This window comes from Macaca thibetana, chromosome 17 (genome assembly GCF_024542745.1).
Source record: "Macaca thibetana thibetana isolate TM-01 chromosome 17, ASM2454274v1, whole genome shotgun sequence".
Taxonomy (NCBI): domain Eukaryota; kingdom Metazoa; phylum Chordata; class Mammalia; order Primates; family Cercopithecidae; genus Macaca; species Macaca thibetana.
Window position 1 is genome coordinate 90,143,366 of NC_065594.1, and position 27,749 is coordinate 90,171,114.

At 49.2% G+C, this 27,749-nt stretch overlaps 1 protein-coding gene across 3 annotated transcripts; it reads left to right on the plus strand.

The window, feature by feature from the left end:
- Window positions 1-2,411: 2,411 nt before the first annotated feature.
- NAXD (NAD(P)HX dehydratase) lies at window positions 2,412-26,974 on the plus strand. 3 transcript variants are annotated; one of them, XM_050766616.1, is made up of 11 exons: window positions 2,412-2,602; window positions 9,170-9,320; window positions 11,174-11,219; window positions 12,144-12,232; window positions 12,510-12,572; window positions 14,383-14,491; window positions 21,383-21,433; window positions 21,510-21,614; window positions 22,330-22,450; window positions 24,157-24,277; window positions 25,333-26,974. In XM_050766616.1, exons 1-11 carry the CDS (start codon window positions 2,503-2,505, stop codon window positions 25,481-25,483), a joined length of 1,107 nt encoding a protein of 368 aa, XP_050622573.1. In that variant the 5' UTR covers window positions 2,412-2,502; the 3' UTR covers window positions 25,484-26,974. The 3 variants fall into 3 exon arrangements, with proteins under 3 accessions (XP_050622573.1, XP_050622574.1, XP_050622576.1); XM_050766617.1 differs by lacking the exon at window positions 12,510-12,572; XM_050766619.1 differs by lacking the exons at window positions 2,412-2,602; window positions 9,170-9,320 and adding an exon at window positions 9,758-10,597.
- Window positions 26,975-27,749: the final 775 nt, after the last annotated feature.

Here is a 27,749-nt window from a genome sequence, read left to right on the forward strand (position 1 = left end):
CTTTTTTTGATATGTCTAAATTTTCAGTGTAATCAAGAAACTTCTCATGCTGTTCCTAAGAGTCATGTATTCCCCTGGTATACTCATAACCTTGAACACACTCTTCCTGTGTCTGATTAAATTCCAGTACTTTTTCATCAAACTTGACTTCCAGGTTATCTAAGTGGGCTTCTCATAAGGAGAAGCAGTCACTGCAGAAGATTTTTCTTTGCTTTTTTGGTAACTGGCTTAAGAGACAAGATTTTATAATTCTGATGCTGTCTTTATTAGGTTTTTGAATGCACAAACTGAAATGTAAAAGGGTCAAGGTTTTTACATCCATATTACCTTCTGTATTGTCTTTCAAGTCTTTTGATTATTACTTTTGTTAAGTAAGTAAGTGTTATTTTACAATAACCTGTGCTTCTGTTTGGATCAGATGTTTTGAGCCTTTTAACATCTTTAATAAACGTCCTCAAAATCAAAATCCTAAATTAAGTCTCTGAGGTAGTCTTATTGCTGGGCTTATTAAAACTATAAAAATTAATTGCTGCAAGGTTGTAGAACCTTTTTTTTTTTTTTTGAGACGGAGTCTCGCTCTGTCGCCCAGGCTGGAGTGCAGTGGCCGGATCTCAGCTCACTACAAGCTCCGCCTCCCGGGTTCCCGCCATTCTCCTGCCCCAGCCTCCCGAGTAGCTTGGACTACAGGCGCCCACCACCTCGCCCGGCTAGTTTTTTGTATTTTTTAGTAGAGACGAGGTTTCACCGTGTTAGCCAGGATGGTCTCGATCTCCTGACCTCGTGATCCGCCCGTCTCGGCCTCCCAAAGTGCTGGGATTACAGACTTGAGCCACCGCGCCCGGCCTTTTTTTGTTGTTTTTGAGATGGAGTCTCACCCTGTTGCTCAGCCTGGAGTGCAATGGCAAGATCCCGGCTCATTGCAACCTCCGGCTCCCAGGTTTAAGTGATTCTCCTGCCTTAGCCTCCCGAGTAGCTGGGATTACAGGCACGTGCCACCATGTTCTGGCTAATTTTTTTGTATCTTTAGTAGAGACAGGGTTTCACCATATTGGCCAGGCTGGTCTTGAACTCCTGACCTATGATCCGCCCACCTCGGCCCCCAAAGTGCTGGGATTACAGGCACGAGCCGCAGAGCCCGGCTGTAGAACCTTTTCACAGCTTCCAGTCAGACCATGAACTCCAAAATCACGACTTCTGGCCTGATAATTACATTTACTGGAAGCAAATCAGCTGAAGAACTCCCTTAGCCCCTTGAGAAAGTACTTATCAGGGTCTATTAACTAATTTTCGTGCTGTTAAGTTGCAGGGCCTTGACTCCTGGGTACACATATCACATCTAAAGAAGGCACTGACTCCTACCAGAAACTGACACCAAACTGAAGTTGACCAAAGCCTCACCTTTAGATCCGGGCAAAGGTGACACTCAAAGTAAACTGCTTTCATAAAACACAGGGACAGGCCTATATTCAAAAACATTAAGGTTCATTTAATAATTTTGCCTTTATTTGAAATAATGTAATTTATTCTATGCCTAGATACTAAATAATTTGAAGGTTTAATTTTTTTCTATCATCTGCAAAACTAGGCAGGGCTCGTGACCTTTTTATTTAAAATATTGTTAGTTCCTTGTGTTTGTTGTACTTCCAGAATTTGAACTATACAATCCCTCCAGGCCCAGCATGAGATTGTAAGGGCCAATTCTGAGGAATAAAATTAATTCAGATCCTCCAAAGCAAGGATGGGCACAGAGATGCCTCAGCAGCTTAACAAAATGCTTGTGTTTTGTATAGCTAATTGCTACGAACAGATTATGGTGGCTCAATGCACATAATTTATAAATAAGTGCTCAATGCATTCATAATTTATAAATATGTGCTCAATGCACATAATTTTGTTACCTTGTCTTTTGACTTTTGGTTTTTGGCTCTTATGTTGCTTAAAAGAGATTTGAAGGCTAATGAGTGCCTGCTCACTTCCATTCCATTGGCTTAGACTATTTAAATGGCTGTAAGTCTTTGAGGGGGCCTCACGGTGAGCTGGTTTGAGGTTCAAGGCAGAGGCCGCGCCTGGAGCAGAAAGGCACCTGACTGCCACGCTGGGGGCAAATAGTGGGCCTCGGCACTCCACCTGCCGGCAAAATCATTTTCTATAACGCCGCATGCCTGAAAATGGGCCAATAAACACAAACCAGACCCAGACCCTTGTTAACTCTTCAACCTGCCTTCCAGCCGAACTCTCTTAGGCCAGAGCTGGGGCCAGGCCGGTTTGGGCGTCGCGCTTGTCAATCATCTAGAACCGGGTGTGATTGAGCGAGTTGGGATCCCACTTCCGACAGCGGCGCGGGGGCGGTCGGGAAACCGGAAAAAGCTTCCAATGACTGTGTTTCCGGCGGCGGCGCGGGGGCAGCTGGGAACCCGGAATGCTGCCCGATGGCCCTGAGTCCTCGCTGTGGGGCAATCCGGGCTTGCAGGCGAGGTAAGGTCGACTCCATTTGGCCCGGGGATGGTCACACGGGCGGGGGCCGGGGCTGCAGTCGCCGCCACGGCTGTTGTCGCGTTGCTCTCGGCCGCACTCGCGCTGTACAGGCCACCACTGGACGCAGGTACCCTACCGCAGACCGCCTCTGCTGGCTCGCGATGGGGAGGCGTCGCCGAGGGGCAGCCCGCGCGCTGGGCCAGGGCGCCGTGTGGCCTGCGGGGCGGGGTAGGGAAAGGCGGGAGGCCTCCTGGAATGGCGCTGCGACGGCTGGGCGCGGCTCGGGGTGACGGGAGCCTCTGCGCGGGGTGACAGACGGGCAGAAGGTGGCACCGGGGCTGGAGCCCGTGCCCGTCCCGGGAGCGGGCGTGAGCGGCGGAGCCCGCGCGGCGGCCGGGGAACGGGGGGCCGAGGGCCGGTAGGAGGACCCTGGGGCGCCGTGGGGCGCTGGTCGGATCCGTCTGCTCTGCTGTGTCCCCGCTCCCGGTCTGGGAAAGATGCTCGCCAACTCCGGACTTGCTGTTTGGTCCGAGGTGGAGACGGGGGCCCTCCTGGGGTCCAGGGACGCGGCGGGCGTGCAGGCGAGCTGCCCGGCTGAGCGGGCTTCGCGCACACCAGGAGCAGGGCTGCGTCTACATCCCCTGCTTGAAGCCCCAGTGCCACTGTGCAAGTACAGACCCTCCACGTCCTTGGACGAGAGGGACTGGATACTGCGACGCTAGGACCGCAGAAAAGGACTCGACCAGCCAGGCCTCCTTCGCCCGCCCCGTGCCAGGGTGTGTATGTGCGTGCAGGAGGTCCCTTGGGGAGGGAGGCTCACCTGAGTCATCCCCAGAACCTGGAGCGCTGACCAGATGCCCCCGAGGGCTCTGCCCTGGCCTTGGCTGGTCCTTGCACGCTGAGATGCCTTTTCAAATAGAACGGATTATGTAGACAGAATGTAAGCAGGAGCTGAGCAAGTGCTTGGAGCCCCATCTCTTCATAGGGTTTTTTCTCTTTCTGTTTGCCTTGTGGGTATTGGTGTATCTAACGTATTTTATATAGGAAGTAGCTCTTGTATATCTCATTTCTCATAAGGACAGATTGGTGTTATCCATCTTGGTATAGAAGATAAATAGAAGCTCAGAGAAAGTGACTTAGCCAGGATTCTCCAGCCAGTAAGTGGCCGAAATGGTTAAATGCACCATTTGTTGCTGTAGTCGTTAGACAGATTTTACCTTGTGTATATGTTGGGAATCGTCAGAGTTTTGGCTTTTTGTTTTCATCACACACTCCGAATGCATTGGGTGGCGCTGAGAGGGTACTCTACACTGTACCTCAGTCACACCAGCAGGGAGGCTTGTTAACACCACTTTAATTAGAGATTTATTTGTAGCTCTTTACCTTAAATTCACACACCATGATTAGTAGCAAGATTTTTCATTGCACTTGGTTGAGCATTTATTATCAGACTGATTTGCTAAACATTTACGAAAAGCCATGTAGAGCTGTATATTACTGACTTCCCATCCAGGCTTTAGGGAATATTTCAGTTACCTTAGGAATTGTTGTTAGATGCTCTGAATTAGTTATAATTCACATTAATTTAAAGTACTTTTTTTTTTTAGGTAGAATTTTCTAGTACTAAAAGCACTTTTAGCACAAAGCAGCAATGATAGTCTTCCCCAGACATGCTTCCTTAAAACAAAAGCCAAACAGATATGACCTGTTCTTCCAGACTCAGAATTGTGCTGAAGAGTTACTGAATGGGATAAATCTGAAGCCACCTATTGTCAAGGCCTTTTTATCCTTCAGAGCTTTGATGTTTATATGTAAATGTTTCTGTGGATAAGTTCAAATGGTGACGTCAGTAAGCCAGCTGGAACTTGCCTCACTGCCAAATGCTGGGAAGTGTAGTTGACCTGCTTTGGCCCTTTTGCTAACGGAAGCTGTTTATCTTAGGTGAACGCTGGTGAGCAGCCTGGATTTTACTTGGCGTTAATACAATTCTAGTTAAGTGAAAATGCTGTACTTCTTATTTTGCCTTAAAATGGCAGCATTTTACACCTATTATGTGCCCACAAAAATAAAAACAAAAACATGGCAGCACTTTGGTAAAATAGTGTCTCGTGGCCTGGCTTGTTACTACCCATAGCATCTGCACAGATTTCTCTCTGGGCGCCAGTTTCCTTCTCTGTAAAAGAAAGATAAACTGGCTGTTAGTGAGGAGAGTGAATCGCGATGTCTTTACTTCATCGAATAGTTATCAAGTGTCTTGTTCTGTGCCAGGCTGTGTTCGAGGTGATAGAGTCCCATATGGAAGCAGTCAGTGTTGCAGTGTGCGGAAGGTGCCACATTTCCTGCGGGCAGACAGTAGGGTGGTGATTCTCCACCAGTCCAGACATAAGAACTTCCTTCTTATGTCCAGGTCAACCCCTACCATGTAGGTTGTCTGTGTGCTTGAAAGGTTTCAGAACCCCACATGTAATAAAAGTTACTTTTGGTATCACTTTGAATTTTTAAAATTATATAGCAAAAAAGTTACTATCAATTATGTTATGGTTTTAAAATAATTTTAAGCTAGCTTACATTTGAGAACCATTGTTCTCATGTGTAAGTCTTTAAATATTCAGTTTCTGGATGATGCTGCTTGTTCTCCAGGTTCTTAGACCCAGCCCTTACAGTAGCATCATGGCCAGGGAACTGGGAATCTGACAAAGTCTTCAGATTTCACAACGTAACAGGAGGAGGAGGCGACTCCCGCTGATGGGTTAATCAAGTTGCTATGAAGGTGATTTGCACATTTTGGGCTCCAAAACACTACCTTCTATATAAGATGAAAGAATAGCTCAAAACAGGATTTACCCCCATGTTTTCTTTCTAAGTATTATAAAGATTGCTATGTGGATGTAGTGTGTTTTCACAAAATCAGAGTTGACATTTTTGGCTTGTGTTAAATGGGACTTTAATGCTTAACCTACTGTAAATCTGCCTTAGAAAGTGGCCCATATTTGTATATGGTATTTGATGTTAAGTCCCCTGATATCTTGCCATTTTAATAAGGCTTACCTTGAAGTGGAAGAAAAATTGTATGTGTTCTTGTCGTTATTTGAATAACAATAAAAATCATTATTTGCTTTAAAACCTGTAGGCTTTAAGCATATCCATGCCTGGACTAGCACATCTCCTCTTTCATAACCAAAAAGATCAAAAAGGTACTATCCCAGTACCCCTGTGCCAAAGCAATGGGAGGACTTTCAGCAAAGTGTGGTGCAGAAGGGAAGCTTTTCCGCTCTGAGGAGCAGGTGTGGAGAGGACAAGCACTTGGAACACAGCACACCTGGGAGCTCTGGCGCTGCAGCTGTGGCCCTGAGGCGGCCCGGCCCTGCCCTCCTGGGGGGGTGTTGGGCGACACTGGTTGCACGGGGGCAGCAGTGCTCCCCTCCACCCGACAGGTGCTCCACCTCGACTTGCGGATGCAGCCTGATCTTGTGTCAAATCCTTTTTGGTAATGTGTGGGTTGTTTCAACTATGAGGCAAAGTGCAAATGAGTAGTTAAATCTCGGTTTATGATATTTGCCCTTTTTGATATAAACATTAAATATTTCATACCTCACCTCTAGTACTTTTTTTAAGACTTAAATCTGAAATTTAAGATACAGATGTTCATAAGATATGAATCTTGCATATTGGAAGAAAGAAGCTTCCTGGAAAATGTACAGTATTATCTGGTGTAACCATTTTATTCCTTTCCTTATTGTGAGAAACACACATTTATTGAGTATTACCATTTCGGAGTTGGTTTCATCAGGCAGGGTGCATTGATATAGATGTTAATTTTTAATATCTGTAAGTTGAAGTCTGACTAAATTGTTTTTCTCTGTGATAAGTCACAATTTATATTTTATATGAGCTTAAATATGATTTAATTTGAAGTACTGGTATATTTAAAGGTGCTAAAACTACACGCGTGCATCTCTACTGTGGTTCTTAACTCAGGCTCATTTTGCCCCCCGCAGAAGACGTTTGGGAGTGTTGAGATATTTTTGGTTGTCACCACTGGGTGTGTGTGCATGCACTGCTGACTGGGTAGAGGCCAAGGATGCTGCTTAGCATCCTTCAGTGCATAGAACAGCTCCCCATGACAGAGACAGGGTGCTGATCGATATCCATGAATGTCTTTTTCTTTTTTCTTTTTTTTTTTTTAGACAATGTCTCGCTGTATCACCCAGGCATAATCTTGGCTCACTGCAACCTCCACCTTCCAGGTTCAAACAGTTCTCCTGCCTCAGCCTCCTGAGTAGCTAGAATTACAGGCGTGCACCACCATACCCAGCTAATTTTTGTATTTTTAGTAGAGATGGGGTTTCACCATGTTGGCCAGGCTGGTCTCGAACTCCTGACCTCAGGTAATCCACCCACCTCCGCCTCCCAAAGTGCTGGGATTATAGCTGTGAGCCACCACACCCGACCCCATTAATGTCTCTTCTAGACAAGTGTATTATTTTAAAACCATAATTTAGCCTGCCTGGAGGAATTTCAAGGATGGGCGCATCAGTCCCCTGCAGGTAGCACAGAAAGCCTCATTGTGTCTCTTCTAGGTCCACAGATTATAGTGATTCTGTGCCGGGTCTTAGCGTGTGTTGGTCTGGAAGAAGGTGAAAAGGTTTGGGGTTGGGCTGGGTGCGGTGGCTCACACCTGTAATCCCAGCACTTTGGGAGGCCGAGATGGGCAGATCACAAGGTCAGGAGATTGAGGGTTTTGGGTTGATGGGGATTGATAGGATCTTTTTATCTTGGGGGATCTCCGCATCTGCTCTGTCAGCTAAGGCAGTTACATCTACTCAGAAAGAAAATTCCTTTAAAAATTGTGTTGAGTTAAAAAGTAAAACTGTAAGAGTTTTTTTTTTTTTTTTTTGAGACGGAGTCTCGCTCTGTCGCCCGGGCTGGAGTGCAGTGGCCGGATCTCAGCTCACTGCAAGCTCCGCCTCCCGGGTTCACGCCCTTCTCTGGCCTCAGCCTCCCGAGTAGCTGGGACTACAGGCGCCCGCCACCTCGCCCGGCTAGGTTTTTTTTGTATTTTTTAGTAGAGACGGGGTTTCACCGTGTTAGCCAGGATAGTCTCGATCTCCTGACCTCGTGATCCACCCGTCTCGGCCTCCCAAAGTGCTGGGATTACAGGCTTGAGCCACCGCGCCCGGCCAACTGTAAGAGTTAAAAGACGAAGCTCTTTGCCATGAGGCGCTCAGTCAGCTTTGGGCTGCCGTCAGTGGAACTTGTGACACATCTGGTTTCTCTCTGCTGCTGAGATAATTGGAAGGATAAAAATATTGAGCGCCTTGTTTGAAAAAATACTGTTTATATTTGCAAAGATCCTTTCATTCTAGGGAGAATGTATGCTTTATTATCTATTCATTGAGCTCTATAGAACATACCAGCATTTCTCTCATAGCCGAGCTGTTTTAAATATTAAGGTAAAATATACAACACAGGAAGCTCTTCAAGAAAGGCCAATTAAAGTGTAGCCGTTTAGAGACAACTCAAGATGATGAAATTACTTTAAGTGCCACTTTGAACCCAATTTAAGAAGTGTGCCATATTTAGAATGCAATTTTTAGGTTATTTAATTAATATCCAGTGGAGTATTGGAATACAGTTGGGAGTAATATGAGGAATCTGGCAGGCTTCTGAGCATCCCAGTGGATTACAGGTGGGAACTTGCTTTCCAGTTTGTGAGGAGAGCAAAGACCTAATAATCCTAAAGGGAAATTGAAATGAAGTAAGATAGTTTATTAAGTAATAATGCATTTTTGACTTGATAAAATGGTAAAACTTTCTGGAAAATTAAATGGTCTTCCAAAATTTCTCATACATTTGAAAAATAAACCTGATCGAAATAGCATGTGTTGTCCTGGCATGGTGGCTCATGCCTGTAATCCCAGCACTTTGGGAGGCTGAGGTAGATGAATCATGAGGTCAAGAGTTCAAGACCAGCCTGGCCAACATAGTGAAACCCCGTCCTTACTAAAAATACAAAAAATTAATTGGGCGTAGTGGTGGGCACCTGTAATCCCAGCTACTCGGGAGGCTGAGGCAGGAGAATCGCTTGAACCTAGGAGGCGGAGGTTGCAGTGAGCAGGATCGTGCCACCGCACTCCAGCTTAGGTGACAGAGCTAGACTCTGTCTCAAATAAATAAATAAATAGCATATGTTACTATATGTGTTAATTACATGTGTTCAGGCTGGGCACAGTGGTTCACGCCTGTAATCCCAGCACTTTGAGAGGCTGCAGCTGGCAGATCACTTGAGGTCAGGAGTTCTAGACCAGTATGGCCAACATGGTGAAACCCTATCTCTACTGAAAATACAGAAATTAGCCAGGTGTGGCAGCGGACGCCTATAATCCCAGCTACTCAGGAGGCTGAGGCAGGAGAATTGCTTGAACCTGGGAGGCAGAGGTTGCAGTGAGCTGAGATCACGCCACTACACTCCAGCCCAGGTGACGGAGTCAAGAGTTCATATCAAAAAAGAAAAAAAAAAATGACATGTGTTAATATAATTTTGAACATCGTATTTGCTTACAGAAATAAAACCACTGGGTAAAAATCTATAGCATTCATACTAACTTTGGAGAGAGTTTTGGCTAATGGGCTATGATGTGTACTAACAGTATCTGTTTACCTTTCTGAATTATTCATCTTTCTTGTCTTTCAGTTTTAGAGAGAGCGTTTTCGCTACGTAAAGTACATTCAATAAAGGATATGGAAAATACTTTGCAGCTGGTGAGAAATATTATCCCTCCTCTGTCTTCCACAAAGCACAAAGGACAAGATGGAAGAATAGGCGTAGTTGGAGGCTGTCAGGAGTAAGTAACTGATGTGCAACGTTGGTGTTTAAAGTCAGCTGCTGGCTGGCTGCTTACCTGCCTGTCATTCACGCCGTCTAGTTTGACCTCAGTAATCATTTCCAAGTGCAGCCTGATAGGACACTCAGTATTTTTCAGTGATCCACTTTTTCATTAACTAGGAAACAACTCTGAGGAGCTCTGCCTGAAGTGTTCCCTCGTGTGTGTCAGTGTTAAGTTTTGCTTGTAGTGGGGGAATGAGCCTGTTTTTCCACTTTTTGCTTTTCCGTATTTAACCGGACTTCATACCACAAGCATGTTTTTTGTGTTTAGGATAGAAACGCTCAGCAGCCTGTGGGTTTACTTTGTCAATTTAAAGATGTTACTGAAAGTCATTTATGAAATTTGACAAATCCCCAGCTTGCCTCCGTTCTGTTTTGCTGCTGTGTTTGGTGCGTAGCTGTTTGTAAGTTGTCCTTGGGTGTGAAGGATACCTTCTGCCTCTGACGGAAATCTCTTGCTGCTTGCTTTCTGTTTGCATGTGTGTGGTATCTCTCTTTGCCCATCCCTCCATTTGCAGCTGTTGGTCGTGCCATCGGGTGTGTTGAGAGTTGTGACTGGATCAGGTGTGCATGCATTTACATGCTGGTGCCGCTGCTGAATCGGACCTCCGTTGTGTTACTGTGAGCTGCTTCCCAAGAGCACCTGTTCCCTGCAGCCCTTGGAGGAAAACCTTTGCTAGTCAAGTCGACAGACTTCTTGTGTTAATGCATTTCTCTTATTAGTGAGGCTCGTTTTCACATGATGTGAGAGGGTGTGCATGTATGTTGCCTGGTCTGTCCTTTCTTTTGCATTTACAACACTTTTTGTTGACACCGCTTTGCAGGAGAAGGCCATGTAAGGTGACTTGTGTCAGCATTTGCCCAGGTCTGTTTTTCTTGAGTTAGCAAAACATTTCACTGCTCGGAATGGGCATAAAGGTTGCATTTGCCCATCTGATGCCAGGACAAGGCTCTTCCTTTCTGTGCCTGAAGTGCCCTTAGACCTGGAGTGCAGCGAGTCCAGAACAGTGAGGTGGAGGCAGCTGGGTGTGGGTGCTGTTTCTTGTTTGTCCTGAGTGGCCCCCGTCTGGCCTCTGTTGACTGTTACTCTGGGAGGACGGGGTCTGCCCGATCTGGGACCCTCTCCATGCCCGACTGCTCTGAACATGTGGTTGTCACTTTCTTCTCTCTGGGCAGAAGCCTGCGGTCAGCTCCTTACCTTGAACATTCACATTGCAGAGAGACTGCAGGCATTACGTAAGCCAGAGATTCCCTCTCCTGAAATGCATGAAGGTTTTATGTAAAAGATCGACATTGCTGGCTGGGCGCTGTGGCTCATGCCTGTCATCCCAGCACTTTGGGAGGCCAAGGCGGGTAGATCACCTGAGGTCGGGAGTTTGAGACCAGCCTGACCAACATGGAGAAACCCTGTCTCTACTAAAAATACAAAATTAGCTGGGGGTGGTGGCACATGCCTGTAATCCCAGCTACTCGGGAGGCTGAGGCAGGAGAATCGCTTGAACCCAGGAGGCAGAGGTTGCAATGAGCCGAGATTGCGCCATTGCACTCCAGTCTGGGCAACTAGAGTAAAACTCCGTCTCAAAAAAAAAAAAGAAAAGATAGACATTTCTAGTCTAACCCAGTTCATGTTCATTGAACATTTACTGAGCATCTTCTAGGCGTTGGATTTGTGCTCTGTGCTTCATGTCTGTTATTTATTGATAAACCATGTCTATATTATTTATGCCTATTTTTTATTGATAAACTATTTATTGATCAAGGTATGCTTACCTTATTCTGAGAAGTTTTTGACTCTAAATACCTTCTTTTTAGGTACACTGGAGCCCCATATTTTGCAGCAATCTCAGCTCTCAAAGTGGTATGTTTACTTCAAAGTTCTTCATTGGGATTTTTCTGGTGGAGAGTTTGATTAAATAATGATTAAAGCAAATGTTTTCTGATGGAAATCTAAATAACTTCTTAAGGTAGTCATAGATAATAGAAACACCCTTAAGTCTATCCTGACATCCTGTGCATGAACAAGATCACTTCAATTGAAGCCCATTTTTGTTTTTTTCTTTTTTCTGAGATGGAGTTTTGCTCTTGTCGCCCAGGCTGGAGTGCAGTGGCACGATCTCAGCTCACAGCAACCTCCGCCTCCTGGGTTCAAGCCATTCTCCTGCCTCAGCCTCCCGAGTAGCTGGGATTACAGGCACCTGCCACCAAGCCCGGCTAATTTTTTTTGTATTTTTAGTAGAGATGGGTTTTCTCTGTGTTGGTCAGGCTGGTCTCAAACTCCTGACCTCACGTGATCTGCCCGCCTTGGCCTCCCAAAATGCTGGGATTACAGGCATGATCCACTTCACCTGGCCTCAATTGAAGCCCATTTTTAAAACCTAAAGTGTGATTTGTATTGTACTCCACCACAGTGAACCTGGGATGCCTTTGTAGGTCCCAGCTGAAGCAGTTGATCCTGCAGTTTCCCATGCACGAAGCAAGTGCTAATGACCGGCCTCTTTCTGTGACCCTTCCTCCTGGAGGGTGACCAGGCTGAGCTGGGCTGTGCTGGTGTGTGTGGCTCTGACCCTGCCTCTGTGGCGGCGGCAAAAGTCTTTCTTGTATTGTGCTGTGCGCCCTGGCCCTTTGCTAAGCCACCTGGCTGGGTGTAACCCGAACTAGTACGTTTCTCGCGCATGTCACCAGGGCACTGGACACCTGTGTCTGGTGGGTGGGCAGCGACGCCGGAGCCTTCCGGTGCCTGTGGACCAGGTTCCTGAGTCAGCCTCTTGTGCTCCTTCTTCAGGGCGCAGATTTGTCCCACGTGTTCTGCGCCAGTGCGGCCGCGCCTGTGATTAAGGCCTACAGTCCGGAGCTGATCGTCCACCCAGTTCTGTGAGTCGCTCTGCGCCGGGTTCTCGTGGGTTCTCTTTCCCTCCTGCACCATTTGGGGTTTTTGCACTGACACCGGAAGTGTCTGATGGATTTTCCATCCTCTGAGTTTGTCAGCAGGTGCTGTAAAGGAAGTAGGGAACAAAAGAGCCCATTCTTCTGTGGTCAGAATAAGACAAACACGGAGGGGTGAGAGGTGGGTTGGGGGGACTTGGGCCTGTTGGAAATGGCCGGGGCCCAGCTCCAGAGGCAGTGAGGCCCTGTGGGCTGTGTCTGACAGGTTTGCAGAAGGTGGAAACGAAGGGCCGCTGAGCAGTAACAAGACCTTTCGTGCACTCAGCAGGTATGTCTGGTGCCAGGCCGTAGCCTGCGTTCCATGGGTCAGCGTCAAACTGGGCAGGCAAACACCTGCCCCCGTGAGGCTCCTCCAGACAGCCTGTGCTGTAGAGCTTGCTGCGTGGAGGTGTTCTCTCTGCCGTCCAGGATTGTGGCCACTGAGTGCTTGAAATGTAGCTGGGAGGTGCAGGAGCGGAGCGTTTGCTCTTGTTTGCTTTTAATTGTGTGTGTTCACATAGACTGCATTGGGCTGCGCTGCTTTGGAGACAGACAAGGGAGAGCAGGATGTCAGGTGGTGAAGGAACCGCAGAGAGCGGCAGCAGGGAGGGGGTTGTGAGAGTGGGCAGAGGGGTGGTTGGGGCGGCAGCACAGTGTGATGGCGCCTGGGTAGAGCCTGGCCTCTCCACACCGGGGAGGAGCCAGCGCAGAGCTCCAGGTGGGGCGCTGTGATGTGTCGGGTGACCAAGAGGTGCAGGGCTGGGCCCCACAGGGTGTGGGGCTGCTGTTAGGGCTGTGGCTGCGGCACTGAGTGGGCAGGGCAGGGCCAGTGTGGCTCATAAAGGCTCCTTGGCGGCTGTTGGGCTGGGCCCCTGGGGCCGGGGTGGAGGCTGTGTTAAGGGCCTGTGGGAGGGAAGGGTGCAGTTAGATGGTGAGAGGGGTCAGATTCTGGGTATGTTTGGAAAGTTTGGGGGCGGAATTTGCTGACAGATTGGATTGGAAAAGGCAGGTGGCACGGACTCCACCAAGGGTTTTGGTCTGAGCGAGGTGTCACTCCACGTGGTGGAAAAACGGGCTTGGGTGGGATGAAGATGAGGCATTGGGTGTGGGGTGCAGTTTGGCTGCCAGTCAGACATCCAAGGGATGTGGCTAGTGGGCATTGGACAGTGGGGACATGGACTTGGGAGTCATGCACATGTGGACGGTGCTTAAAACTGGAAGATGAGGGAGTAAGAGGCAGAGGGGTGCTGGGTAGGGGGCTTGGCACTCAGATGCTGGGAGCATGGGCTGGGGAGGAGGCAGCAGGGGCTTCAGGAGTCAGTGAAGCCGCTGTTTCCAGACAGTACTAGAAGGGCCTATGTGTGCCACTCTGGGTCAGTTTGAGATGAGGCCTGAGAACAGATGGTGCATCTCACAGTGTAGGGTTCTTGGTGACCCTGAGAAGGGAGCTTGTCAGGGAGGAAAGGGGACAGAAGCCTTAACAGTGGGCTCAAGGAGAGGACACACCAAACAGGAAGGAGGTCAGAAAAAGCAAAACCCTGCCTTGTTCTGAATGAGAAACTGCAGCAGGATCAGTGCATTGTGTGGGGCCTGGTGTGTAAGCACACAACATAGGCTTTACAGCCACACGTGTATGCGATAGAAACAAACTGGCTATTTTGAAAATAGCCATCACTCTTTTTCTGACTTAACTGTTGAAAGCTGGGCATCTAAATCTGGGCATTAAAAGATAGATCAGGGAGAGGCAATGGCCACATGCAGTGTGGGGCTGGTTTGGGTCCTGAAACGGGAAGTGGACATCAAGAGGAAACGGGAAATTTGGAAAATGCCGTGGTTTAATGAATGGTATTGAACCAATGTGAAGTTAGTTATGCTGATCCGGAATGTGGGTGTGTGAGGCGTTAACCTCAGGGGAGGCTGGGCAAAGGGTACATGGGAGCCTTCTGTACTGATTAAATAATAAATCTAAATTACAGAAATTATTTAAAAGTCATTACTATTTGTAAGTTATTTTTTCAAAATAAAATGTAAACAAATACATGACAGTAAATAAATGAGGAGTTGTGGGTAACCATCCTGGCCTTCCTTTCCTTCTTTAGCGACAGCCCCAGTGCTGTTGATGAGGTGGAGAAGTGGCTCCCCCGGCTGCACGCTCTTGTCGTAGGACCTGGCTTGGGTAGAGATGATGTGCTTCTCAGAAATGTCCAGGTAATGTGTATACTCACTCACTTTCCTCATGACAGGCTTAGCCCGTAGGCGTGAAGTTGGAACAGAGGCATTTCTCTTCCTTTTTGTGTAGTGTTCTATCGGGAGAACCCGCTCCCGATGTTTAACGCGGGTTCTTTTCTATTTCCTAAGTGTCTCGGCTGGGTTGAGAAATAGAGGGAAAGAGCACAAGAGAGAGAAATTTAAAGCTGGGTGTCCAGGGGAGACATCACATCAGGATCCGTGATGTTCCCCCAGCCGTAAAACCAGCAAGTCTTTATTAACGATTTTCAAAAAGGGGAGGGAGTGCACGAATAGGGTGTGGGTCACAGAGATCACATACTTCACAAGCTGATAAAATATCACAAAGCAAATGGAGGCAGGGCGAGATCACAGGACCACCGGATGAGGAGAAATTAAAATTGCTAATGAAGTTTCAGGTACACATTGTCATTGATAACATCTTATCAGGAAACAGTGTTTGAGAGCAGACAACCTGTCTGACCACAATTTATTAGGTGGGAATTTTCCCGTCCTAGTAAGCCTGGGAGCACTATAGGAGACCAGGGCTTATTTAAGGGCCTGTCTATAGGCCTACCTTCAGGGCGCATTCTCTTTCTCAGGGATGTTACTTGCTGAGAAAAAGAATTCAGCGATATTTCTCTTATTTGCTTATGAAAGAGGAGGAATATAGCTCTGTTCCCTCCGGCTCACCGGCGGCCAGTTCCAAGTTACCTCTCTTGTTCCCTGAACATCGCTGTTAGCCTGTTCTTTTTTTAAGATGCCCAGATTTCATATTGTTCAAACACACATGCTCTACAAACAATTTTTGCAGTTGACACAATCACAGGGTCCTGAGGCGACATTCATCCTCTTCAGCTTACAAAGAAGATGATGGGATTAAGAGATTAAATGGGATTAAGAGATTGAAGTAAAGACAGGCATAGGAAATCACAGGGGTATTGATTGGGGAAGTGACAAATGTTCATGAAATCTTTACAATTTATGTTCATAGATTACAGTAAAGACAGGTTTAAGAAACTACAAAAGTATTAATTTGGGGAACTAATAAATGTCCATGAAATCTTCACAATTTATGTTCTTCTGCCGCGGCTTCAGCCGGTCCCTCCGTTCGGGGTCCCTGACTTCCCGCAACAGTGTTCTGTGCGCCTCTTCGTGGCATGATTGAGATAAGATTTGAGGGACGGAGGAGAAACAGTGCAAAGGTGGTGAGGAGCTGTGCTGACATCTGCTTCCCTCCGGGCCCAACTGCTTCTCACGGAGCAGCTGCAGGTGTGTGTGGAGTTGCTCTGATGTTTTATGCCTGATGTGAGGAGAGGGTGAGCAGGATTGAGGAGCTGACAGATGTTTGGGGTCAGGCCTGAGTGTACCTCCCAGGCCACCCCCTTCTCGCTGGGGACCGTGGGGTTCCCTCAGCCTCCTGGGCTGTTGTTCCCGCACAGCCCTGGTGCCATGCTTTGCTGACATCAGGCTGTGAGGTGACACGGCCAGCTTGTCCGTGTCCACATGCATGCACATGTACTCTCATTGATGCTGCTGTTTATTTCTTCAAGTTCATCTTATGCCCACCTGAATCCAAAAAGATGAAAATTATTCTGATCACTTTGTGTCTGCTGTAAATAAATACCACCTGGGATCAGGGGCGGTAAAAACATGGGATGGCTGTCAGCTCTGTGTTCCCTGCATCCTCTGATGCTCCCTGGGCTGGTGTGTGTCTCTGCTAGGGGTTGTGCTCCTGTGGGGATGCATCTCAGGGACTGCCCTCTGAGGCCCTTTCTCGAGTTCCAGGGGACCCCTGTTAGAGCTCCTGGGGGAAGACACAGTGTGCCAGACAGCCTGGTGCCGCAGGGCGCTCACATGTGCAAGGCGTGGTGCTTGCATGGGGATCAGAGGCCGGGCATTAGTGAGGGACTATGCTTAAAGCCCTTAGAAAGTGCCTGGCCATTCTGTGTTCCCCAGATCAGCAGTCACCCTGAAAATGCCAACCATCCGCATGGCACTCTCTTGAGTGCTTAGTTAACGGAGGGGTCTCTGAGGCTGCGGGGCTTGAAGGCGGCGAGTGACGGAGCCAAGCAGTGCAGGATGAGTCATCTGAGAGGCAGGCAGACGCAGGCTGGCACTGCACAGACCAGGGAAAGCAGCATGGAGTTAGCACCAGAGCCCGACTTTGAGCTTTAAGGTCTCACCCGCTCACCGAGAAGTAGGAGGTGGCCGTGTTTAGGAGCAGGAGAACCCTCTGTCATCCCCGGGGAGAGGCTGTCAGTGGGGAGTCCCATCTGCAAGCTGTGGGTCTGCGGTGCACGGCTGCTGCTCCCTGTCCAGCTCTGCATCCTGGGGGTGCGGATGAATTAAAGGTGAACAAGCCAGAGTTCTCTGCTTCAGGTTCTTTTCTTTGTGAATTTAGTTCATAATTTAAAAACTGGTGTCTTAGAAAGCCACTCTGCAGCGTGGAAGTGTGAAAGGTGGGAGGTGAGGGCGTCCATCGCTGCCCCTGCTGCCCAGACTCCGGACCTTGCCTTCAGGTTCCCGCACACTCTCACCGTGGTCTTGAGAGCCCTCAGGTCATCTAGTGTGGGCCGCCGCCGCCTCGTCAGCTTCCAGCTCGTGCCTGGCGCGGAGCAGAGGCTTCCTACTTCGTTGACATTCCTGAATGAGGTCATCATCTGGTGTAGGCCTGAAAACAACCCATTTAGGTCGATTTCTATTCATATCCCCATTCTTCTGATGACAAATTGAGTCCTGGCAAGGGTTCAAGACGCCCGCAGGGTCTCATAGCAAGGAAATTGCAGAGGTGGTTTTTTAAAAGCGACTTTATTTAGATGATTTACCTACCATACCCTTCACCCATTTAAAGTGAACTATTCGGTAGCTTCAAGTATATTCACAGTTGTGCAACCATCACCATGATCAGCCTTAGAATATGTTTATTGCCTTCAGAGGCAGCCCATCCCCGTTAGCATCTGCTCCCTGTTCCCCAGTCTCCCCAGTTCCTGGCAGCCACTCAGCTAGTGTGCTGTCTGCCTCTGGATCCGCCTGTTAGGACATTTCATATGAATGGAATTACGCAACGTGTGCTGTTTAGTGACTAGTTACGTCACTCTGCATAATTTTATATTTAGAGTTGCCTGTGTAGTAGCATGTATCAGTACTTCATTCCTTTTTCTACCTCTAATATTTCATTGCATGGATACACCACCTTTGCTTTATCTGTTCACTAATTTATGGAAAATTGGTTTCCACTTTTTGTGTGGATGTGTTTTCACTCTCCTGGGTGTCAGTGTTTCAAAATTTGAGGCCCTGCCACTGTCTCCCATAGCGGCTGCGCTATTTTCCATTCCCTCCAGCAGGGTGCAAGGCTCTGATTCGCCACATTGTCCCCAGCACTCGTTACTGTTGTTGTCTATTAGCAGCCACTCTAGTGGGCGTGGAGTGACCTCACTGTGGTTTGGTTTGCGTTTTCCTGGCCGCTGATACTGTTGAGCATCTTCGCATGGGCTCATTGGCTGTTTGGGTATCTTTTTTTGTTTTCTTTTTTTTGAGACAGATTCTCATTCTGTCACCCAGGCTGGAATACAATGGCATGATCTTGGCTCACTGCAATCTCTGCCTCCTGGGTTCAAGTGATTCCTTTGCCTCGGCCTCCCGAGTAGCTTGGACTACAGGCACCCACCATCACACCCAGCTAATTTTTGTATTTTTAGTAGAGATGGGGTTTCACCATGTTAGCCAGGCTGGTCTCGAACTCCAGACCTCAGGTGTCTGCCCGCCTCAACCTCCCAAAGTGCTGGGATTACAGGCGTGAGCCACCATGCGTGGCCTGTTTGGGTATCTTCTTTGGAGAAGTGTCTGTTCTCATACCCTTTCCCCATTTTGAAAACTGCCTTTTTATTATTGACTTTTAGGAGTTCTTCATATACATTCTAGACACAGGTTCCTTATCAGACTATTTGCTGATATCCTCTCATTCTGTAGGTCGTCTCTTCACTTCCTTGATGGTTTTGTTTACACACAGATTTTTAATTTTGAAGTCCAATTTAGCTGTTTTTTCTTTTGTCCCTTGTGCTGTTGGTGTCTTATCTAAGAAGCATATGCCTAACCCAAGGTTTACTCCTACATTTTAAGAGCCTTATTGTTTTGGCTGTTACATTTAGCTCTGTGGTGCATGCTGAGCTGATGGTGTGGTAGAAGGAAGGCTGCGGCATCAGGCTTTTGCTTGTGGGTGTCCCATTGTTGCAGCACCCTGTGTTGGAGAGACTCTTCTTTCCTCCCGACTTGTCTTGTCATCCTACCTGAGAATCCGTTGACCCTAAATGTGAGGGCTTATTTCTGGACTCTTGTTTCTGTTCTGTTGGTCTGTATAGCTGTCCTGCAACTGCCCAGTCTTGACTGCTGTGGCTGCATAGGAAGCCTGGACATCAGAAAGCCCGCGTCCTCCACATTCGTTCTTTTCAAGGTTGTTTCGGCTCTCCCGCGCCCTGTGCGTTCCAGTTTTGGATCAGCTTGCTGATTGGTGGAGCAGGCAGCTGGGATTTTGGTAGGGATGATGTTGAAACGGAAGATCAGTTGGGGAATGTCTAACAACATTAAGTCTTCTGGCTCCTGGGCTGACTTTGAACCCACGTTGTCTGAATCTAGAGCGCAGGCTCTTGACCAATGCACCTGTCCTCACACTGTGCTCTTTTCACACTCATTAACAGTGTGTCCTGGTCCTCACACTGTGCACTTTTCACACGCATTAACAGTGTGTCCTGGTCCTCACACTGTGCACTTTTCACACGCATTAACGGTGTGTCCTGGTCCTCACACTGTGCACTTTTCACACGCATTAACGGTGTGTCCTGGTCCTCACACTGTGCACTTTTCACACGCATTAACGGTGTGTCCTGGTCCTCACACTGTGCACTTTTCACACGCATTAACGGTGTGTCCTGGTCCTCACACTGTGCACTTTTCACACGCATTAACGGTGTGTCCTGGTCCTCACACTGTGCTCTTTTCACACGCATTAACGGTGTGTCCTGGTCCTCACACTGTGCTCTTTTCACACGCATTAACGGTGTGTCCTGGTCCTCACACTGTGCTCTTTTCACACACATTAACAGTGTGTCCTGGGGACTTTCACGGCAGGGTATGTGATATTCCTCATTATTTTTAACAGCTACATCAGAATTTACTACGGATCTACTGCAGTGTGTTTAACTAGTTCATTCACACTGTTTTCCGCTTTTTTCGTGTTAACATCAGTGGTGTCCTGAACCTATGTATTTTGTCCACTCTTTTGGGTGTCAGAAGATAAATTTTTAGAAGTTCCGTTGCTGAATCGAAGAGTATGGACGTTTCAGTTTTGGAGAGATGCCTCCAGATTTCTCCCTAGCATACTGTGGTTTGCTTTCCCACGGGTGGGGACACCCTGCTGCGCTGGGTGCTCTGATGCGCGTATCTTTCTAGGAGACCCATGTAACACTGCATTTTCCAGGGTTTGAATGTTCACTTTTGACTACTCTTTGCGAATACATTAAAAGAAAACACAGAAACAGATGAAAATGTCAGATTGTTGCCAAATCCTGCAACACGAAATCAGAAGCTGATCTAAAATCTGAACTAGCAGAAGCCTGCCGGCTTTACCGGTGAAGCCAAACTCAGGGCAAGCAGAGAATTTTTATTGTTAATAAAGGAAATCAGCTTCAGGAAGTCTCAGGTACCCACCTCCTGGGAACGGGCTTCAGGACACACTGCTAATGCTCCGACCCGTGTCAGAGCCAGGTATACGCTTACCCACAGCTGGAATGGGCGTCACAAACAAGCTGGAACGAGCGCTTCGTTAGGCGAGCAGCTAACGCTTTGTCAGCTTTCAACTTTCATTTCACATACCTGACGTTAGTTTTCAATACCTTAAATTATTCTGACTTGGCATGTATTTTGTTTAATGCTCTCTATCTTAATGTTTTCTACTATCAGGTGTCTATCAAGTCAAGATCACTTTACATGCTACTGCGGCATATAATCTTATCACAATATATTGGTTCATAATAATAAAAGCCACCAAATATTGATTACATATACGTGTATGTATCTATACATCTAGTTTTTTTTTTTTTTTTTTAATAGAAAACCTTTGACACCTTCACTGTAATCCTATCAGGGAAAAATGATTCTGTTTATTATTGTCACTTACTACTTTAAAATATGCAAGTAAAGTGATATGAAAAATACATCATGACTAATGATTTGGGGAATTCTCAGGAATTCAGATTTCTTGCCTCCGAATGCTGCGGATTAGTATCTGTTGGAGAACTGGAAGCCCTCGCTGGGGCGGGGGGTGTGTCTTCATGAGTTAGCCTAAGAGCCCAGCTGTTGTTTATAGCATTTCCACTGGGCTTCGCCTTTCAGAGTTCCCAGTGTCCTGCCTTATTTAGGGGCTCTGCTAGTTCATTGGGTCTTTCTGCTTCTCTATTTTATTCATTTACTTGATTATTTTCCATTTATTGTTTGATGACCTGATGTTGCATTTAATTAAGAGTCTGCTCAATGTTCTTTCACTGCTGTTGGGAAAAGCGTCTTAGTCTGTTTTGTGCTGCTATAGCAGTGCCACCGATTGGGTAACTGACAATGAACAGGCGCTTACTGGCTCGTAGTTCTGGAGGTGGATGTCCATCTGGCGAGGGCAGAAGGGCAGGAGAGAGACCCTTTATGCCCCTTTTAAAGGTCATTAAACCCACCCATGAGGGCACTGCCACATCACCTTTTAAAGGCTCCACCTCCCAGGACCCTTCCATTGGCAATTAAGTTTCACCGTGAGTTTTCAGGAGACACCATCCACACCATAGCAGAGGCAGCAGGCGTGGTACTCAGCCTGGTTTTCTCTTCTGGCAGGGCATTTTGGAAGCATCAAAGGCCAGGGACATCCCTGTCGTCATTGACGCGGTGAGTTGACCTCTCTCCTCCTGGCTCGGACTCCCGGAAGGCCTGTGCAGTGAGCACGGCTCCTTGTTCTGTGCAGGACGGCCTGTGGCTGGTCGCTCAGCAGCCAGCCCTCATCCAAGGCTACCAGAAGGCGGTCCTCACCCCCAACCACATGGAGTTCAGCAGACTGTATGATGCTGTGGTGAGTCAGTGGACTCCCTGGAGGGTGGATGCAAGCCCCATTCGTCCTGAAGAGGGTGAAGGACGCGCTCCATGCTTCTGCCCAGCCTGTCCCTGTGGGCACATCTCTGCAGGGATGCAGACCTGCAAGTAATCGCTGTGCCTCTCCCGGTGGATGGCCCGTCTTCGCATTAGTGCTCTTGGATTGGATGAATGATGGCGTAGTGGGCTTGGGACAGGCAGGGACTCGGGTCAGCCAGCCCCTCCTGCAGCACACTGTGGACAGATCACTTTCTGTGTCTTGAGTGCCTCGTCTGTAATGTGATGATGGCATCTACTTCACGGGGTTGTGAGGATGAGATGAGGAACCCTGTGTGAAGCCGTGAGTCCCACACGGTGAGTGTCCCGTCAGTGTTAGCGTCCAGTACAACTGGAATTCGTATTACTCCTACAAAGCTCTCAGAACCCAGCCTTGGGCGGTCCTCCTTCAGCCTGCTCTGACCAAGTAGAGGACGGGCACTGCAGCAGGCACCGTGTCGGCGTCTGCCCGGAGGACTCGCTGCAGGCGACATTCTGGGCTTCCTTCCACCTACGTGGCCTTTAGCAGGTGCCTGGGTGATCCCTTTAGGCACGAGAGCGTGCGTCTCATGGCGGACGGGACAGGGCCATCCGTCACGTCGTGTGTCGTGTGTCTGAGGAAGACTTTGCTTTTTCTGTTTCTTCCTGTGTTGTCATAGCTCAGAGGCCCTGTGGACAGCGACGACCGCCATGGATCTGTGCTGAGACTCAGCCAGGCCCTGGGCAATGTGACGGTGGTCCAGAAAGGAGAGCGCGACATCCTCTCCAATGGCCAGCAGGGTGAGTGGCGGCTGCCCTCTGTGCATGGGCTGGTGCCAGGTCAGTCAGCGTGGCCGTGCTGAGTGCGAGCCCTGGAAGACCTCTCCCGTGCACACGTGTTCACGCGCATTCGCACAAAGGGATTCCTGCTGTCACCCACACCTTCTCCGGAGTCCATGTTTTGACTTCTCACTGTTTTGCCGGGGGAGGTGACCGTGGTGAAAGCCATGGGCCTTACCCGCCGGCTGAATTCCCATGCCTCAGTTATGAGAGGCAGTGTGGCGGGAGGGTGCGTGCAACAGCAGGGCATTCCCCAGCTGCCACCTTCGTCTCACCTGTGGCATCCATGATCCCCGCAGTTATTCTGTATTGTATTGCATTTCATTCTCTTTTATCAAAGTGACTGGAAAGTGCAGAAAGCCCTGGGGCTGCTGGTAGTGGAATCTCAGGCGCTGAGTGTGGCGAGTCTCAGCCAGAGCCTGGGGAGGCTTCCGCAAGAGCCAAGTGAGAGCGGGGCGGAGGCCGGGCCCAGCGTCAGCGAGGCATCTGGGGAGCCATGCCCTTGTTAGCTCTGAAAATGGAAGCCCCCCTCCATTCAGGCCTGAAGAGATGATGAATAGCGAATGTACTCACCTGTTGAGCTGTGAGGCTGCTGAGTAGGTACCAAAATCAGGGTAGAACACTGAGGCATCTGTGGGCGGTGTGCCCAATCCACATTTGTACATTCACGTTCACATGCACACATTTGCACACACTCATGCACTTATTCATACACATGCAGTCATGCTCACACAGCCTCACACACGCCCTCGCACACTCATGCACTTACACACATGCACGGTCGTGCTCGCAGCCTCGCACACGTCCTTACACATTCACACACATTCACACACACACATTCACACACACATTCACACACATTCACACACATTCACACACATTCACACACATTCACACATTCACACACATTCACATATTCACACACACATTCACACACATTCACACACATTCACATATTCACACACACATTCACACACATTCACACACATTCACACACATTCACACACACATTCACACACATTCACACACACCTGTGCACAAGGAACACAGGGCACATGTTCTCAGAGGGACTCTTGACACCTTTGAGATGAGGGTTTTTTAATCACTGGAAGGCTCTCTTGGGTCTAACAGGTTCAGACAGTGTAACACCTGGTTTTCAAAACATTTTCCAAAGAAACAGAGAATTCCCACATACACAGGCACAGGTGACGTTATGAGGCCAGTGGAGGCCTTGCTTGGTGTTGCGCTTTATGACTGAGCTGTGGTTTAAGGTGCGCTCTGGAGTGTGGGCTGCAGGCGAGGGCTCGTCCTCCAGGAGCCGGTAGGAGGAGCTGGAGGCTGGTGCCGCCCTGCTCAGAGCCGCCTGCTTGGGCTTGTCTGAGGCGGTTCTGAGCTGCAGGTGTCTCCACCAACCTGCTGTGCTACACAGCCGGGTCCGGGGCAGCCTCACCACTGTGTGCCTTGATTTCCTCTTTTGTAAAACAGAGGCTGCCTCCAACCCTTGGAACAAACAGGGAAAAGCCGTAGCGGGCAGGATGTGAGTGGAGCCTCGGGCTGCTCCTGGAGGGTGTGGCTCTGCCTGCCGTGTGGCCTTCCACATGCATGGCTACTGTCACATTCGTCCACATGGCCATGCTGACACCTGCTCTCGCCTCTGCCCTGTGCAGTGCTTGTGTGCAGCCAGGAAGGCAGCAGCCGCAGGTGTGGAGGGCAAGGAGACCTCCTGTCGGGCTCCCTGGGTGTCCTGGTACACTGGGCGCTCCTTGCTGGACCGGAGAAAACAAATGGGTAAGGCCACATGTCTTCATTTATTCTACTTTGAAGCCGTCTGATTTTTCTAAGCTATTTCAGTAGCTCACGCGTTGAATAAGTAGCCCTGGAAACACTGAGAACGAACTCTAGGCTTCACTGGAGAGATCTCAGGGCACAGGCGAACCCTCTTGGCAGAATTCCCACCCCACACTTGGCCTGGGCCTGTCCCTCATTCACTGTGGATGGGGCCCGGGGCAGAGGTGGTCTTCACAGTGCTCCAGAGAGTTCCGAGGTGCAATCAAGGCCCAGCAGCACGCTGTTCTAGGAAGTTGAGTGGTTTACATAGAAAACAGGGTCAAGGCTGGCTTAGGCACTTGTTCTGAAAGATGTGAATTTTCTTTAGGAGACGGCAGAACTCTAGGGCTTTATGAATGCGAGCAGTCCCCACGCCTCTGGGCGCCTCTGTCGCTCTGGTGTGAGCCCGTCAGGGTGGCGGCTGCAGGCGCTGGGTGCGGCAAGCCTGGGCTTCTGGAGGGTGGGCAGGCCTGTCATCCAGTGGCCCCGTCTGTCCTCACTGCCGGGATGGCAGAGTCTGGGACCAGCCCCCAAACTAGGTGTGCCCACATGAACTAGGAGGTCGGGGCGTGGGCAGGGCAGGAGTCTTCCCGTTCGTTCTGCTGGGTTCACTCTGGTTCCCTCCGCCCCTCTCCCGGGAGATGGAGCCCTGGTAGCAGGAATCCACGTTCTCAGACCTCAGATGCCCTCCACACCCAGGCGCTGAGAGCACAAACAGGGCTGAGCAGCATGTGCCGCCTGGCTCTCCCCAGGAACAGCTGGCGCGCCGCGGGCCCTGGCCCCGTCTCTGAGTACATGGACACTTCCCATGTGCCTCCTGCCAGGGAGCAGTGGAGGGTTAATGGTGGTTTTCGCTGTGCTAAAGCTGCTTTCTCCTCAGAGGCATGTTAGACTTGAAATTGACAATTTGGGGTCCCAAGATTGAAACAGGAGTCAAAACCAGAGCCCAGGGTGGCTGTGGCCCCCGGACCACGACGCCCACTTCCCCACACCTCCCGCTGTCGCCCTCTCCGCAGGTCCAGCCCTCTCCTGGTGGCTGCATTCGGCGCCTGCTCTCTCACCAGGCAGTGCAACCACCAAGCCTTCCAGAAGCACGGTCGCTCCACCACCACCTCCGACATGATCGCCGAGGTGGGGGCCGCCTTCCGCAAGCTCTTCGAAACCTGAGCCCACGCAGACCAGAAGGAAGTAGGCACCTCGGACGGGGGAGAGCGTGTGTGTGATGGGAAAATCCGGAGCCACGTGTGTGCTGAAGGCGCACAGTGCTTGCCAGAGTTTCAACTCGAGCATAAATTGGTTGCTGTTGAGAATTTAAGAATTTGGAATATTGCAGTTTTGGGCTAAACTTAATGCGTGGTTGGAGATGTTATGGTGACACTAAACAAAGTATTCCTGAACTCTCCTTAGCTCCTTGGTAGTAACTGAGAAGACAGAAATGAAGAAAATCACGTGAGAATGAAGAATTCTTTAGCAGCTCAACGTGCTAGAGAATTCTTTATTTCTCGAACGTGCTCCCAAATCAGCGAAGTTTCTACTTGTTTCTCTCTCTGCCAACGCCCTTCATTTCTCTCCTGCTTCCCTCCCCTAGTCTTTCCTCCGGCAGGGAGCCGGGCACGGGTCCCCGGGTGTCTCCGAGTCCTGACTGCACTGACTGCGCCTCCTCTGACTGGCCCATCAGAGGGCTCTTCGTTCTCCAGCTCGTCGTCTTTTCAAGTGGTGATTAGCGTGGTGGTATCTGGCTGCTGGTATTTGGTTGGCTTATTGACATCCTCCAGGGTAATCAGTGATCACTTTGTTTGGAAACCGTTTTGGAGGCACCATGGGAACAGAAGGAAACATGAGTGACGCTGACCCTTGAGTGGGTGGGCGGGGAGCTTAGATGCCTCCTCTCCCACGCTCTCCAGTGTCCATGTCTGCACAGAGGTCCCCATGACACCCACCAGCCCCAGCAGAGCAGACTTGACCGGGGACGGGCACCATGGAGGGCTGCAGCCTGGAATCTGACATGGCCCCTAGCGCTGTCTCAGGAGAAGGCTCTGGAGGACTTGGGGCATGCTGGGCCTGGTGCAGCGATGGCACTAAGGAGACCCGGGGAGAGACTGTCGTGGTCCTGTGTGCTTAGGAAGCAGCGCGGCCGTGTCCTCAGGGATGTTTGCGTCCAGTAAAGACAGTAGTAACTGCACTTCAGCTAATACGCTTCATGGCAGTGTCGACCTCGGGTTAGCTTCTGTTGTCTGTATGGGTGGTTTTCCTGGCGCGGCCTGACATTGACATGTTCTCTGGTCCCATGTCTTAGTGGGGCTTGGTACAGTTTTGTGCCTGACGCATGCATTAGGGTGTTCTCTTATACTTTCTGGAACGCCTTTCCACTGCAAGGGCCAAACCCTCCTGGTTCCCTTCAGAGTCTTTTTGGCCTGATGATGACTCTTGAGTGATACCCTGCGATGTAGGCACGCCCCAAATGGATTCTACTTTCTTTAAAACTAGGAACTTTGAAGATTAAAAAATAGATTGTCACTACTAATCTGACACCTAACTTAAGAAGCTTCACGTCTAATGTGAACTTTTCCAGAAAAACTGTGCTATGGACATTTTTCCTTTGGGGAATTAACATCCAGATTCTGGTAACTATTAAAAGACAGATCTGGTTAATTTAAATTGAGCGTTGTATTTTTTTCCTTAAACAGCTAAAGCTCACCTTTCAACTTTCTTAGGTGAGGATATGGTGAGCTACCAGGGAGATAAAAGTATACAAGCCTGTCTGTGAGACTGCCCTCACTGCCAGCGCCTCCCCCCCATGATGGCTTCGATAAAGCGCCTTGAAGGATAAGCCCAGGGCAGCCCCTTCTTTCCTTAGGAAATAGGATTCAGCAGTCACAGGAACTATTTGTATGGTTTTTATGACTAAATTTTTGTTCTAAGTAAAACATCCCTTTACTTAAAGGAGAGAATGGGTTTTTTTTACGATCAGCTCATTGCTTCCCTGTTCTTTCTCAAACCCACGTATTTCATGCACTCACTCCAGCCAGACAGGCTCCCAGGAGCTTCCCTGGACCAGGAGAGCCAACGGGGAAGTGTGTGCGGGTGGGTGGGCAGCCCGTGAGGCAGTGGCCTGGCTGTGGGGGACAGAGTGCCCCAGTACTGAGCAGCTCTGTCGAGATGCCTCATTGTAAGGAGAGCCCTCTGGGGACTTTTTCTATGTGGGTAGCTTTACTAGGGCGATTTTCTAGGTGAGTGACTTCTGAACTGGCGTTGTTCTCTGTAGACAGGAGACCTGTGCCTCAGGTTAAACGATGAGCAAGGCTGTACCCCCAGTCACAGGTCCTGCTGCTGCCTGTGCCCGTGGGATTGAGATGCCAGTGCGACAGGGAGAGGCCTGGCCCAGGCTCTGCGAGCGGGAAGAGTGGAGAGGGTCGCCCTGCTGAGTCACTGA

Bases quoted from the DNA above. Each gene is read 5' to 3' on its own strand.
- NAXD (XM_050766616.1), top strand. From the start codon at position 2,503: ATGGTCACACGGGCGGGGGCCGGGGCTGCAGTCGCCGCCACGGCTGTT. The intron at 14,492-21,382 runs GTAATGTGTATA...CTCTTCTGGCAG, and splicing joins TGCTTCTCAGAAATGTCCAG to GGCATTTTGGAAGCATCAAA. The intron at 21,615-22,329 runs GTGAGTCAGTGG...GTGTTGTCATAG, and splicing joins GCAGACTGTATGATGCTGTG to CTCAGAGGCCCTGTGGACAG.